The sequence below is a fragment of the Crassostrea angulata genome, chromosome 2, assembly GCF_025612915.1.
Source record: "Crassostrea angulata isolate pt1a10 chromosome 2, ASM2561291v2, whole genome shotgun sequence".
In the NCBI taxonomy this organism is placed as follows: domain Eukaryota; kingdom Metazoa; phylum Mollusca; class Bivalvia; order Ostreida; family Ostreidae; genus Magallana; species Magallana angulata.
Genome location: NC_069112.1, coordinates 12,484,003 through 12,499,126, shown reverse-complemented (window position 1 = coordinate 12,499,126; position 15,124 = coordinate 12,484,003). Strand labels below are relative to the sequence as shown.

General features: G+C 34.0%; 2 protein-coding genes across 4 annotated transcripts; both read right to left on the bottom strand.

Annotated features, from left to right (window-relative positions):
* Positions 1 to 1,241: 1,241 nt before the first annotated feature.
* On the bottom strand, positions 1,242 to 11,859 carry LOC128173405 (uncharacterized). Of its 2 annotated transcripts, none has more exons than XM_052839076.1 (5): positions 10,803 to 11,859; positions 8,576 to 8,911; positions 2,443 to 2,601; positions 1,667 to 1,828; positions 1,242 to 1,404 (listed from the first exon to the last, which is right to left on the bottom strand). In XM_052839076.1, exons 1-5 carry the CDS (start codon positions 10,837 to 10,839, stop codon positions 1,319 to 1,321), a joined length of 780 nt encoding a protein of 259 aa, XP_052695036.1. In that variant the 5' UTR covers positions 10,840 to 11,859; the 3' UTR covers positions 1,242 to 1,318. The 2 variants fall into 2 exon arrangements, with proteins under 2 accessions (XP_052695036.1, XP_052695035.1); XM_052839075.1 differs by having other exon boundaries at positions 2,443 to 2,607; positions 10,803 to 11,023.
* Positions 11,860 to 11,987: 128 nt separating this feature from the next.
* On the bottom strand, positions 11,988 to 14,554 carry LOC128173406 (cysteine dioxygenase type 1-like). 2 transcript variants are annotated; one of them, XM_052839078.1, is made up of 4 exons: positions 14,290 to 14,554; positions 13,121 to 13,371; positions 12,769 to 12,955; positions 11,988 to 12,726 (listed from the first exon to the last, which is right to left on the bottom strand). In XM_052839078.1, coding segments are annotated over exons 1-4 (597 nt in total). In that variant the 5' UTR covers positions 14,448 to 14,554; the 3' UTR covers positions 11,988 to 12,725. The 2 variants fall into 2 exon arrangements, with proteins under 2 accessions (XP_052695038.1, XP_052695037.1); XM_052839077.1 differs by having other exon boundaries at positions 11,988 to 12,955; positions 14,290 to 14,553.
* Positions 14,555 to 15,124: the final 570 nt, after the last annotated feature.

Here is a 15,124-nt window from a genome sequence, read left to right as displayed (position 1 = left end):
TAATTATAAAACATACAAAGTAACCGAACTATGGTTTATTTGCATTTAAAAAGAAAACAAGGGCACCGCAAAGCGGAGCATCCCCTCGCGACATGACTTGTTGTAGAGGGAAATTCATTATTTAGAATTATTTTTAGGAAAATACATGTAAATTTCTCAGATTAAAATACATATGACACCAGTATTTCTAAAAACCACTTTGAGTTCATAATATATAATTTATCCTAATCCCCAAGCTTTGTGCTGTATAAATTGGGGGGGGGGGGGGGGGTACATTTACGTGGTTGCTCAGTTTTCCTATTCCTAGCAGAAACTCAACACATGTACACATATGCTTTAAAGTTAAATAATTTAGATTCATTAAGTGACAAGCATACATAAACGATCCGTATATATTATGAAACGTAGGTAAAGATCTAACGATCTTGGCTGCGTTTTACAAAAAGAACTTTCGACTGAATTAATAAATGCTAGTTAATCACAAACTAATCAATAGTTTATTCTTATGGCTAGAAAACATGATTATAAGAATTGAAATATTTGTAAACAAATGGTTTTATGACAATTCTGTTCATTACAGATCATTTTATGAGACTGTAAATATTTACGACTTTGTCGTAAGTACTTTTGTAAAATGCAGCCCTGTAGTCTGCTCTGGTTGACAATTCTAGTTGCTTGTGGTATGTCAACCCATAGTAGTAGATATGCAGCTATTATTGAAATAAAACAATCTTTGCGTGATAAATGTATTATGACACTACATTTATTTACACGGATTCACATTCAGATATATCAGATAAATTTAGGTTAATATTTTAAACAACTCATTATCCAATTACAGGCAAACAGTTTATTAATAATAATTTTGGCAGTAGTTTATTCTGTTTTGTTGTTTTACGTAGATATTTGACACCTCATTAATAGAATTGACAGAGATTTTGCAATTTTATAGAAAAAATGAATATCTTCAAGAAAAATAATTTTATTCTTATTGTGAGAAAAAAAGAGAACTACAGGTATGCATATTTGATATTCGAGACTTCATTCTTTAAATGATGTATAAAGAGTCCAAAAGACACTATGCCACTTAAGACAAGATACCAAGAATCAATATCTAATTAAAATACATACAATAGATGAATGTTCTTGATTCCCGAGCACTCACTAATGTAATTCAGTCTGTCGATGGCACAGACCAAAAACAATCATATAAACACACCTAATATATTCGATTTATTGTTTCGATGACGTAAATACCCAAATAACGCGAATGATATAGGAAAAAAGGTCATAAATACTGATAAGTCATCACACTTTTTCATCTTGAGCAAGATGCGATTAATATGGCAGGAGCAACAGGGAACATAGCAAACAGCATCGATCGTGTGTTGCCAAAGCCAATACCTGTGAAATACGAAAATTATTATAATCTTTTTGTTTGGAATTCCTTCCAGATTATTCAGATGCATGAATTCGTACTACCTACCTAAGAAAACATTTTTTTATATAAGACAAGCATTATCTATTTCAAAGAAATACAAAAATATCACAAAGGCGTTTGAAAGTCAACATTATCAAATTACAGTACATTTATTATTACAGGTACTTTCGACGATTCGGAAAATCGTTGATTTTGTAGTTTATTACTCTAAAAAAATTAACCTACTTTTGGCTGCAGTTCCTGTTGCGTAAGTTGTGTTTCTTGTTAAATGTGTTGTTTCTGTTTGATTACTTATGCTGTCGATGTTGTACACTGCACTGCCCAAGTAACACTGGTATACATTACCGGGTGTGTATGGTACCACACATCGTAAACCGTTTCGTAGAGCTTAAAAAAATTATTACAATTTGCAATTGCTAAAAAATTATAACAGGCATTTGAAAATTGTATTGGACATATATCGATATTAATTCGGATTTAGGTACATTATATTTCTTAAAGTTTAAGCGGTTTAAAATGTTCGAATTTTACAATATTTAACCCAAAAATACGTTTTTAAACATTTCTGGATAAACAAAAATCTTTAAATCTACAGCGGGATTCGACCTCATGGTAAACAGATCCCTCTAACCTACTGTGCTACGATGTTGGGTACATGTAACAAGTTTGGAAAAGAAACTATTTATAAAATTACACTTAAATTTTAGTGTTTATTTCCATAAATATTCGGTCACAACATGGATGTGTCCCATACTACCTTTAAAATACAAAATATATTTTGTGAAAAATGTACTTTAATTGTACAAACGCTGGCTGGAGCGCGAGTTTTTTTTTTTAACAAAATAAGTCTTTATAGCTAATGTACAATATACATTTAGACAAATATACAATTCCTTTATTGAAATTATCACTCTTTTCTTACAATTGTTTTTTTAAAAATTAATAAACTTAGAAGATAATTATTTCTGATGTTGAAAAAATGACTTATATATCTATCTTACTAAGACAATCAGGTGTGTGATAGTTTTTTGAGCCGGTTCCATATTCGTTCCCTTCCTTTTGTTGGATACTTAATGGAGTTCTTGAATAGTTGAATGACGAATGCTGGCAATCAACGATAATGGATGATTCGTTGAGAAGAGTCGCATTTACTGCGAATCCTGAAACTATAAAATAGTTTGTTAGCGGTTTCAAGTATATTAAATAAGACAAAACCTACGATTTAAAATAAGTTTTCCTGTTGTTTTTTTTTTCTTTCCTATAATGACAATTTCGAAGCATATTTATAACACACTGAAATACAACAAGAAGCCAACAAGTCTTAACGGTCACTTGATTACCATAGCCCATACACAGACATGTTGAGGATTCCCATATATGCATTTTAAAAGTGGCATTCAATATTGCAATAACCACCCCTTCCTACTTTAAATTTTGCAACAAGGACTATTAACCAACAATCTTGGTGAATAACTTTAAGATAATAGAGTACATGGCCAAATACTGAAAATTTCGCATATTTGTCAACTTTATTACCTGGATGTAGCTTTTGCGTGTATGCGTTTTCAGAGATAAACTAAAAACTAATAGTATACATGTGTTATTTAAATCAACCCAATGCTCCATCCTCATTGGCCAGACAGAATCTCGCCCCTATATCATTAAAACGAAAAAAATGTTATTTGCTTTCTTTCTCACTTCTCATGTTTCACCCGTTCTGTATTATTCCTTTTATACAAAACATCACTTGGCATTTGTACACGTACCGCTTATCAGTATTTTTGGCAAACCAAATATTACTTTTCTCCTAACAAGGCCATTTCTTCGTTTAAAATCTTGCAAAAGTTTGGGTTCTTTTATTTTATATAATAAAAAACTTGTGTAACTTTTTAATCATTTTTTGACTCAAGTCCTGTTACCAATAGAACAAGTAATCAAAGTGGCGTAAAATTTATTGACAAAAAATACATCAAACGCATATACACGTAAAACATGATTAAAGAATATGTGAGGGTCAATGTATCTTAGCACTGCATCACTCGACCAGTATCCAATCGATTTGATCTGATCTACCGGCACACCAATCCGACTTAACCAGGTGGCTCCACCACGTCGAAAAGAATGACCCTTGATGTTACTGTCATCAATTCCTGCTTGTACAAGTATGGAATGTAGCTTTCGGCGGAAAATGCTGTAGGTAAAAACGGCCCCTTTTCCTGTGAGAAGAAGAGACCCAAAAAGATCTGCTCCTCTTGTAAGATGAAGGTAAGCCTGAACGGCTGATGCCGGACACATTTCCCCAGTAACTTGAGGAAGGATAACATTAAGCTCCCTTTCTCGAAACTGAATTGTCTTTGTATGTCGTAAGCAAAGTAGGTAGCCCCATGAACAAGGCATCAAATCAACTCTTCTGACATGTTGTGATGTCTCAAAAGGTCCTGTAATTGCAATGGTGCCTGGACGAAGCAGACCATAAAAGGCTACCAAACACGCACACCAAAAGCCCAAGTCTTCAACTGATGAAAAGTCAATGAAAGATCTCATCCGGAGAAGATGTGATGATGTTATCGAATCGACAGGAAATTGGGCGCTACCCAATTCTCGCTTAATACCCATGAGCAAATATTTCAACTGGTAATCCTCAACTGGTAATCCTCTGGTAATTTGGAAGATTACAAAGTTTGTGCATGTGTGGTATAATATTCAAGTATTGCTGACTTGAACAAAATTTGAAACACTTCACTTTGGCCAAGTAAGTCGCATATAACTGTAATGTTTTTGAAGTTGCTGGTAGTGGGGGAACACTGATATGGTCACAAAAATCCAGGTAAGTCTTCATATTAGTGCGATAAGTGGAAGTTGTTGAGTTAGCCCATGCCTTTCTTTTCAAAGCAGATGCTTGGTCTTGTAAGGACTGTACAGTGAATCCACCTGGCAAAGATAAATGGTAATGACATATGAGACAACAATGTTGCAATAGAAAAGTTATTGTGTTGCAGGGAAGGCACTAAGGAATACAGTTTTGTAAGTTGACCCAGCTCATGGAGACGGGAACATGCATCCCCAATGATGTTTTGTTTGCCTGGTAAGTATTTAGCACTGATAACACAATTATACAGGGCAGATATCCAGAACAGAATGCGGCACATGAACTGTACAAGGGGAATCCTGGAAGTTCCTTTGTTAATCCACGACACGGCAGAAGAATTATCACTATGTATGATCACTTTACTATTCACAAAGTATTTACCCCACCTACACACAGACAAGAAAATAGCGATAAATTCTTTAACATTAATATGGGCCATGGCACAAGCTGGTAGATCTAATGGCCAATTAATGTAGAAGTAGTCTCCATTGTAGTATCCTCCACCTCCCTCAGAAGAAGCATCCGTCTGGAGTGAGGTGATGGGGCGTGGATCCTGTATACGACACGTGCCATTGAATATCGACATAAATGATATCTACCACTGAAGATCTGCAAAGAAATCCTCAGTGAGCAACACTTTATGATGTCTCTCAGTCACAGCATTCTTCAAGTCCAAAATTCGACGGAGAAAGGTACGACCACCACAGATCACTTGAGAGGCCCAATTGAGCTTTCCAATAAGTGTTTCTAACTGTCTAACACTAGCTCGCTTTCTCCGAGAAAAAGTTCCCAGTAAATTGTTGAAATCTTGTAGCTTTGATGATGGCAAGGATAGAGTCATTGTCACTGAATCTACTACCACCCCCAGGAATACCAGCTGCTGAGAAGGACCTTCAACCTTGGACCAGTTAATAGCAAACCTAGCTCTCTAAGTAGCCTAAGAAGGGTATACAATGCTCTTGAACAGTCATAAAAGTTTTTACCAAAAATCAAAAAATCATCAAGATAAGCAATTGCAGTATAACCATACACTTTCTTTAAAATTCTACAGACTGCACTACTAAGCCGTTGAAAAATTTGAGGGCTTTTAGCAGCGCCAAAGGGAAGCTTAGTGTCATACAAATATGTTGGCGATGTAGCATTTACAAACTGCCATTTTAACCCAGTAGCCCAATAGTTAGAAGGGTGAATGGGGACTGATCTGTAAGCAGACTGTAGATCTATCTTTGCAAGATAACAACCTTCAATAATGAGCTTACTAACAACACGTAAATCCATGTATGAACATGAAGTATCCGACTGTACATAATCATTAATAGACATATGCAACGGGTGACTAGCATCATGGATAAGCCTAACCTTAGAATGTGATTTAGGGATAGCTCCTAAGGCACTAACAATAGTAGGTTTGACACAAGTAGCCATTGAAAACATGACTGATAATTATCGACTTCACATGGGACAAGTCGCTGCTCAGCTCCCTCATCAATAATTCTAAAGCCCTCTTTTATCCCCTCACATAGAAAGTGGCGATCAAAATCATCTTGTAAATAAAATTCCCAAACAGAATACTTTAGCCCTGAGGAGGAGTCAGAGCAGTAACCTGTCCCATTCCCTAGTTTTTTGGGTGAGACAGAGCATTATGAGTTTGTGAATAACAAACAAAACAACAATGTTGCAATTTACAGTTGGTAAAGTCACATGTTTCCATATTAAATTTCCTGCAAATCTCTTTGCCGTCAGGTGTGAATGGACCACGTCGACTTCCTTTCTGCTTGGAGGTACCCTCCTTCTTAGCGTTTGTTCCCAATGATCCTTGCAGGGTCTGCATGGTAAGGCTGTTGGGTTTAGAGATCAGTTGAAAATCCTGAAGGTGAGGACGAGATGCACCCCATCGAAACTTTTCCTTGAATTGCAATTCTCTGTACTCACGGTCAAAGAGAAGGACACTACCTTTGACATACTTGTTGAATAAGCGATTAATGTACTTGGTATACTCCAGGTAGTCGCGCACTCCCTGGTCATCCAGTTCCTGATTAATGATCATTTCCTGCATAATGGCAGCATTACCATAGCCCCACTGTTCAATGGACAGTTTATAATAGTCACAATCAAGCTTTTTGTTAATCTTCACTCCAGTGTTGGTAAGTGTGAGAAGATCATCCTTCTCTTGTTGCATAATGGGGTCAAGCCAAACGTAGTTATGAACGAGTCTTACTTTCCCTTTATTACTGGATGGGCATTGTGTAAATGCAGTAGAAACATGAGAGGGGAACAAGTTCATAAGATTACTGAGGTCAACTGTACCTTGCGGGGGTTGTACATTCGGTGTAGGCTCAACTCCAGAAGCAGTCGCATGATTCTCAGGTGCGCGAGTTGAACTTGGGCTTTGGCCAGGGCTGTCTTTCTCTTGCATTGCCGCTATAGTCTGTTTGCAAGCATCAATATTCTGAAGGAGTTGCATCTTTCGTTTATGTAGTTCTAAGGTCTGGAGCTCCTTCTCTAAAACGAGTATTTCACTAGATATATTTGGGGCTCTTAGGACTGCATGTATCCGCGGCGTGGTGGCCTGAACTTCCTCTGTTGATACCGTTGTTGCCAAGCCGCCGGAAGCCTCTAATTCTGCATGGCTGTCGCCTGACGAGTCGTCACACGATCTTATAAATTCAAGAACAGCCCGGTCTCTGGAACGAAGATCGTATGGGTTACCCTCCTGCATGGAGAGAAAAAAGAGCTGCTCGCCGAACAGCTTGCATATATATGGCGCCAAAACTTAACTGCAAAAATTGCGCATTGCATTGTGCAAAGAGCGATAACTCCCGCAAACCTGTGCATACAGGGACCAATGTCAAAATTTATCTTATCATAATAAAAACCACTTTTCTTAATTTCATTATTTACAATGAATAAATATTAAATGAACAATCTCCATAAACTGCCCCCTCCCACCTTTCGAACTCTTGGCAAAAGCCTCTACAATATATTTAACGTCTTCTCAGGGTTACATGAAATGTACAATTCTGATATATATAGGGCCTTCTGGTCTACATAATTATGAATTCAGTTTTTAAAACAGATTTGTGCGAGTAGAATAGAAGATTTTCAAACAATATATGCATTAACACAACTGACCATTTTGGCTCCGCTCTAGAGTCAAAACCTACGAAGAAATGGAATTTAAAACAGAGTCTCAAGTAAAAGAAACAAACGATAACGACAGGCACTTTAAACTCATCAACATTTCAAAAAAAAAAGGCAATTGTTCACGAAGCAGTCCATTGCAATGCAGTATCGATAACACAATACTGATAATTTTCACATGTTTTTATCCATTTTATTTTTATAAAACAAAAAATTGTTACAAAGATTTCATATTACATAAAAAACTAATAAGCTAATTCAATTAATAAAAAATCATGGTTTGTTTTGTCATTCCCGAAGTAAAATTTACAAGTTTGGTAGAAGGATTTCTGGTCTACATAATAGAAGATTTTCAAACCTTATATGCATAAACACTACTTACTATTTCGGTCCCGCTCTAGAGTCAAAACCCGTACTCCGTAAGTGAAATTTACAATTTTGGTAGAAGGATGTCTGGTCTACATAATCATGAATCAGATTTGTTGGAGACGATAAGACAATTTTACGAATTGTTTTTTATTTATTTTCCCCTCCCCTAGGACCCCTATTGGTCGAGAATCAGAGAAGCAAAAGTTTATGGTCACCCTTAGCTTAAAAATACACACTCAATTTAAAAAGAATTTTGCACGTAGTTTTTTTAAAAGAAGATGTTCAATTGTTATCGCACGACGCTGATCGAAAGCAAATTGCAATAGGTTATGTGCATAGGCGTCGGAACCGGGGGGCTAGGGGGGGGGGTGGGCTTAGCCCCCTTTTTTTTCCAAAGTTAGATTTAACCATTAGGCACATAACATCATAGGGGGTTTAGCCCCCCCCCCCACTTTTGTCATTGTTCCTAAATTTACCTTTAAAGACTGAGAAGTTGGAGTAATAGGCATACGAGCACCCCCCCCCCCCTCCCCAATTAGGAATTTCATGATTTGAGGTAAAAAAAAAAATGGGTAGGACAATTTATTTTCGGAAGTATAGGTAACCCTCCCCCCCCCCCCCAGTCTAGCCTCCCACTTTCAATTTGCTTCTGACGCCAGTGATGTAAGTGTGTAAGTGTGTTTTGTATAGTAAATAAACATTTGAAATGTTTGTTCAAACATATATTAAGCTTTATTAAGGTTTATGAAACTTACGACATGGTTTGAGAAGAATTTGTATTGCTTGCGACGAGTCATTGCAGGAAATACTGATGTTATATTGTTGACCACCGTGGACGGTCTCGTTGTATATAAAGTCAATCTCAAATATATCTGTTGATGCATTGTATTTTCCTGTCACATTCTCAACGCCACAATTCAACGAACCATGGAGGGGGTGCTGGCATTGCAAAATGAGGTTCCCATCATTGGAATGAAGTACACTTGCAGTGAAATTGGAGCCACATTCAACAGGTAGTTCTAACTTGACGTGTTCATTATGACAGAATCCCTGGTCAATTATGTCTTTGTTGATTATGGAGATTGCTGTCACTGGAAAGGGAGACAATGCATTAAGGTTAATCTCAAAGCAATACAACATATTATAATACTTCAATGTGATTATTCTATATCACATGTCACCTGATTGGTCTAGAGAGTCACGTGTTCGAGCGACAAAACGTCGTGTCTTACTTCATTTGATTCGAATTTATAAAAGAAAAGAGAAACAATAACAAAAATAAACAATCACGACGTTATTGCTTTCGCATAAGTCGAAAAATTATTAGAAATCGACGTATTTTGCATTATCACATGTTGTTCGGTATCATAAAACTATTATTGCATGAATGTTTGAGAATTATCAAGATTTATTCCACCAAGAAAAATCATATTTCCTAAGGGCGAATGTATAAAATCATATACTGTTAGAATATTAGAATTTGTCCAATGATTTTGTTTTCGCTAAGAATGTTTATAATACCAAAAAATATTTACTTGAAATTCAGTTTAAAATACCGCCTTTGTCCTCACATCACAACGCTTTTAATTTTTCACAATAATGTTTGTATCATTTGTTTACAACTTGTTAAAATATTACAAGTTACTTCATTATTCAATGCCTATCATTTCACCGCATGGATCTTACTGTTCATCATAGATTCTGTATTTAACTTTGTGTTTAGACTGCGTGTTAACAACTTACTGTATGCCTTATATCGGCAGACTTTATATTGATCTTTATAATCATACTATATTGCTCCTCTCATCATGACACTGTATTTCATTTTCAAAAACTTTTATTCCACAATTTTTTTCAGTATTCATTCCATTTGTGTACATTAATGTATCGAATTTACACAGGAATATCAAAAAGCCGTTTAGAAGAAAGAAAATACAAATATATATTATCTAAATTTTAGTTTAGTTTAGTTTATTGTTTTCTCATCTATGACTTCATTTATCATTCTGTTAAAGTATCCCACTCCTCAATGTTCTTGTATCAAGCATTTCTTGAGAAGTATATCATTGGCATCTGCGGACAAAACATACTTAAAAAATTCAAAGAAAATGGGAGGTCAGTGTTCATCCCTCTGAGTTATGGTTAATTTATTTGACCTTTTAGCACCTAAAATGTAATTTCAGTCCGACTAGTATTTGTTGTCAGTATTTTTGATTAAGCAAAGCTATTTCTTCAAATATTGTTTTATATATGCACAATGGTCACAATAAATAGAAGGATTACGAAAAGAATTGTACGAAGCTTCATAATTTTTGTGGCCTTTTTGAACTTACAATAGACACTTTCTATAACAGTTACAATTTTATATGAATTAGTTACAATTTGATATGAATTAAAAACATTTTGAATATCCAAAACTTTATAAGATTAATCCAATTTGCCTGGATATGTATTCAGTATAATTTTGACATAATAAAACATTGGGGTCATTGATGAAATTTTAGATATATGGCTTCAGAGTTAAAACTCTTGCAAAATTTGGTTTGAATAATTCACACATTTTCTATCTATTTGCATTATTTTATGTTAAACGTCTATCACTCAATAATAAAAAGAAAAGTATATTGAAAGTTCTTTGAAAAGCTTTTTTTCTGTCATTTCCGTCTAAAAACCCTTCCGCACGAAAATAAATTCCTTAAAAAACTTGTTTGCTTTTTGAATTCAAATGGATTCTCTTTATGAATGTTGTGTAAATATGAAATACTGATCTTTCTTTGGTGAACAAATAAATAAAATAATATTCATTTAAAATATAATGATCATCCTCACAATGAAATCAAAACATGAGTAGTGAGATACCCTTATTAAATTTTTTGGATGTGTGGGTTTTAAAATTAAAATCATTCTAGTAAGATAAACCCGGAAGCTTAAATATTTCCAGCCTAAAATCAATAGCAATACACGAAAGGAGATAAACTTTACCGTGTGTGAACAGAAAACAACCTAGGAATTTCTTCATCTGTTTTCTAGCAGTGTAAAACCTCCACTACAAAATCCTAAAAACGATGCCATTTCGCATTCCTTTTAGATTAAAACACTAATAAAACTCATAACTTCCGGTTTTCAAAGTAAATGAACTGCAGCTAACAGGTTAACCGCCTATGCTCTTTACTGATTGCCATTCTTATTTCTATTGGTTAAAACCAGTGAATACATATGTCAGTATATTTGCCTATTGATTAAAGTAAGTTCTGTGATGTGTTACGAGATAAGTACCAAGGTTTCAACAAAACTAAATTTTTAACAAGTCTAAGGTAGATATAAACGCCAGAGGTTTACATTCCACAAAGTTTTAAAGATCTTTGCACTGATTGAACGATAATATGTCTTGATTAGACAGCATAAGTCAGTATTTGTTCACAGACGAACTTATTCTAATTCAAATGCTTAGTAGATAATGTACAATTTTTAATCTTTGCCTTAAAAAAACTAATTTAAATCGTCTATCTTAGATATATGAAAAGGTACGCAACGCTTCTTAAACGTTTGTATTAGCTTGCTTGAAACTCTCATTTCAAAAGCATAAAAAATAATAAAAAAATATTTGGACGCATATAAATACTTGGTTATATCAAGATCTAGTAAATAAAAGGTGCCAACAGGCTTACAAAATTTATGATATACATTTTAATGCTGCTTCATAACAATAGCTTTGTTTGATAGGTGTACCCGGGCTAAAATGTTTTGTAAACATCATGAAAAGCATGTTTTAAACTTTCATTTTCAATGACATACGGAGGATAGCCAGCCCTCTTATATTCTTAACTGGGCAAAATATATTATTAAAATGAAATGTTTGATATACAATATGCCTAAATTAAAGAGCATTAAGTTTTAATGAGGGTTTCAAATGTTAGTATCTGCGCAATGCCAACAATAGGGAATATTTTGTATTTTAGAGGCTTGTATAAATAGACTGCAAGAGACTGAATAAGTTATATTGATATCTATAGAAATAATTTTGAATGATTATTTGTCTTCAATCTTACTTACTCTGAAATAATTGAATAAATCATGTATATTTTTTTTTCAAAAAAAAGCGGGACAAATATAATATCTTTACACTATATGTTTCTTTATAAAAGTGTTAAAAATATTTTTAAAAAACAAAATGTGTTTTAACTTTATTTCAGGATATTACAACGTGTTTTTGATGGTCATGAATACGTGAAAACCATAAAACATAATGATTTTTGCAACTAAAATTTTCACAGAGTCTCAACAAAATCATCTCTTAAACTAATGTTCAAAACAAGAAACGTTCAAATACAAAAAGTTCAAAATTGAGATTTAACATCTGAGAAAAAAAACCCAACTATCATTCCTTAGGTCTATCCTTTGCAAACAAGAAAAAGATTTAATATTCCATGTATCACAGCAATGCTAAATGATTTATGTAAAAACTATTGTATATAGTGATATTTATTCTACATTAATCATTTCTAAAAAGATAACATGCCAAAGTTGAAACCTTCAAGTGTTCATTTCTTTTACAATTTATTTGATTTACGACAATCAAATTACATATTGAAAACATTGATAATACCTTATTTCAATTTATATATGTATTATGACTTAATGTTTTTGTCTGTTATAGTCAGTCGGATTTAGTGTCGTCTACTAGTATGTGGTTTCGTCGTTTTAGTGACTAGTGTTAAAATAGAACATAAATTTAACAAAAACTGCGTGCATACATCAAATTGTCATGCAATCCCTCTTCATGTTTTTTTTCACCACGCGTTCTCAGTATTACAATAAATACCATTTAGCAAGGCGTACTCAAACAAAACATTGAGATTCCTAGCAGGTCCATAAATTTCTATACATCGTACATAGATAAAATGTTGTAGTAAAAAAAATCTGAACATCATTTTTAATATAAAATGTTTAACTACAGCATGAGGTGCCACAACACCGAACACTGAAGTCCTGATCGAATCCCATGGGGACCTCCATCTCTTTACTCGTGTTGTCGTCATACTTATGACACGTGGTAAATGGCGGCGAGTAGAGATGTAGCGTCACGGCTTTGTCCACGTGACTTTTGTTTCCAACTCTGTGCACGCCATCTTTGTCTGAGGAAAAACGATATAATTTATAATTTTATAATCCATGAATTTATGAAAATATGATATACATGCTTAAAAGAAAAGGTATTTCTATCATAGGTGCTACATTATATTTTATGCTTTAAAGATAGATTTTTTATTACAACATTTAAAAATTCGTGAAAGATGTACCTGTGATTAAAGCAACATTATCAATTGCGTAGTCTCTATCGTCAATCTTTTCCATCTTGCATCCGCATGAACACTGACATGACGTCATATCCGGCTTCTTGTAAAGCTCCTCGTGGACCACGCCCTCTAGTGTTTTCATGAAGCAGTGTGAGTTTGGGTGGTTGTGTATGGGGCTCTCCTGTCCAACGTTCCAGCACAGAATCATCAGGTTGTAATGGCCGTTACCTTTGTCCAGCAAAGTCCGTGTGTACCTAAAAGGCAACAAAGTAATTAGTTAATAGATTGTAAGAAAATCCGACCCCCTCCAAATGTTCTTGAATTTAAATGGTCGCTCTCTGGTATTCTGAACATCACTGAACGCAAAGTCGATTTTTTTAACCTATTTTCTTATAAAGTAAACAATAATTATTGCTATCTGCCACACAGAAAAGGGGAGAAGTGATAAATACAAAAATTTGAATTTACGCATTTTAGAAAATTAAACTTGGCTTTATATAAACATGTCGGCTACGTTTTTTTCGGTTATATATCTGTTTGTGTATCGATGTTCTTTTAAAGAATAATTTCGTATAAAAAGATTTTTTTTCCATAAAACTAAACAATGTAATTAATGTGACATACAGGGTTTTATATACGACCTTGAAAAAAAATACAATCTCCTTATATTTCCACAAATTAAACTGCATTGAATATCTAAACCCGAAATCTAAGCAGCTTTAAAAACGCAGCGTTAAAGTTTCAGTGAAAAAGTTCCTTGTCAGTTCTATAAATGTAAATTAGGTGTATACAGACGTCACGTATAATTAACTTTTTTACAATTATTGACTCAAATATGATTGAAATTCTGTGTGAAATTCTTACTTAACTGAATAAATAACGAATCAACTCAAGTAACAAGCATGTAAAACGCAGTTAGTGAATTTCGGCATTCAACTCATAGAAACTCCTCAATCATTTATTATCAAAGCATAAGGAGTAAATAATTTTTAAATATGATATTAATACTTTTTAGCATTCAAAATATGTTAAAAGCCCCCACATTTCATTTTATACTTCAACAGAGATTTTTAGCTGTCTACCAATTTCCTCACATTGATAAGTTTGTACCTTTTAAATCTATTCTAAAAGTATAGCATATCGGTTTGGCTTTGTATAAAGGATTCACTTACTTTACATCGCTCCACTTTTCCTTGTCCTTCCAGTCCATGGGGTCACTTTTATAGCGAGACATTAGATCTTTCACTAACTTTACATTCTCCTCAGTCAAACCATTGCCCAGCTCCTTCCTCAAATCTGACTGTAACGAATTCAAATCGTACCGCGACATTGTGTACAACAGTAAATACTTTGTTCAAGTTGTAATATATTAAAGGAGGTTGTTTTATTCCTCTATGTTCTCAGTTGATGTAACGCTGACTGTCATGTCAGAGTCGTATGTTTTTTTTTATATAACAGCTTCTGTGAAACAACCGTAATTTTTCTTAGGTCAATGATATTTTTAGCGTTTTGTTTCTTTCTTGGAAATGTCGGGTCCCGTAGCTTTTTGAATTAGGTGGCCTTTAAAAATATGTTATGCATATGTAATATGATTTAATTTAAAGACATTCAATGATAAAGGATATTTTCCGGTAAATAAGGTGTGTTTTGTTAAATATTATTATTTTTATAACCTAGCAACTTGATTTCCCTGATATTTCACGGTTTAAGTATTTACACATGGGTTATACAGACAAAGTGCTTATATTTTAATTTTCATTAAAAATATTTTTCATCACACTTCTTTTATTTTCTTTTTTTTACAAGGACGTAAAAATATTTCAAGTATTTTATATTTAGACATTGCCGAGTAGAAATTCCATCAACAACGCGTGTTCATTAGGTACTTAACTCCACATCAATATTTCCTGTTTATATGTCAATGCGGTCAGTTTATTGTATTATTTAAATCGACATTCCTGCTATCCTCACCTTTTTATCAATATTTGAATAGCGTAAAACGCTAAG

What these genes read in the sequence shown, in the direction of transcription:
- LOC128173405 (XM_052839075.1), bottom strand. Translation starts at nt 10,839, where the DNA reads ATGAAGAAATTCCTAGGTTGTTTTCTGTTCACACACG. An exon ending in AATTCTTCTCAAACCATGTC is followed by an intron (nt 2,608 to 8,575) that starts GTAAGTTTCATA and finishes ACTATTTTATAG; the next exon opens with TTTCAGGATTCGCAGTAAAT. An exon ending in TCACACACCTGATTGTCTTA is followed by an intron (nt 1,829 to 2,442) that starts GTAAGATAGATA and finishes AATTTTTTTAAG; the next exon opens with CTCTACGAAACGGTTTACGA.
- LOC128173406 (XM_052839078.1), bottom strand. Translation starts at nt 14,447, where the DNA reads ATGTCGCGGTACGATTTGAATTCGTTACAGTCAGATTTGAGGAAGGAG. An exon ending in GAAAAGTGGAGCGATGTAAA is followed by an intron (nt 13,372 to 14,289) that starts GTAAGTGAATCC and finishes GTTGCCTTTTAG; the next exon opens with GTACACACGGACTTTGCTGG. An exon ending in TAATGTTGCTTTAATCACAG is followed by an intron (nt 12,956 to 13,120) that starts GTACATCTTTCA and finishes GTTTTTCCTCAG; the next exon opens with ACAAAGATGGCGTGCACAGA.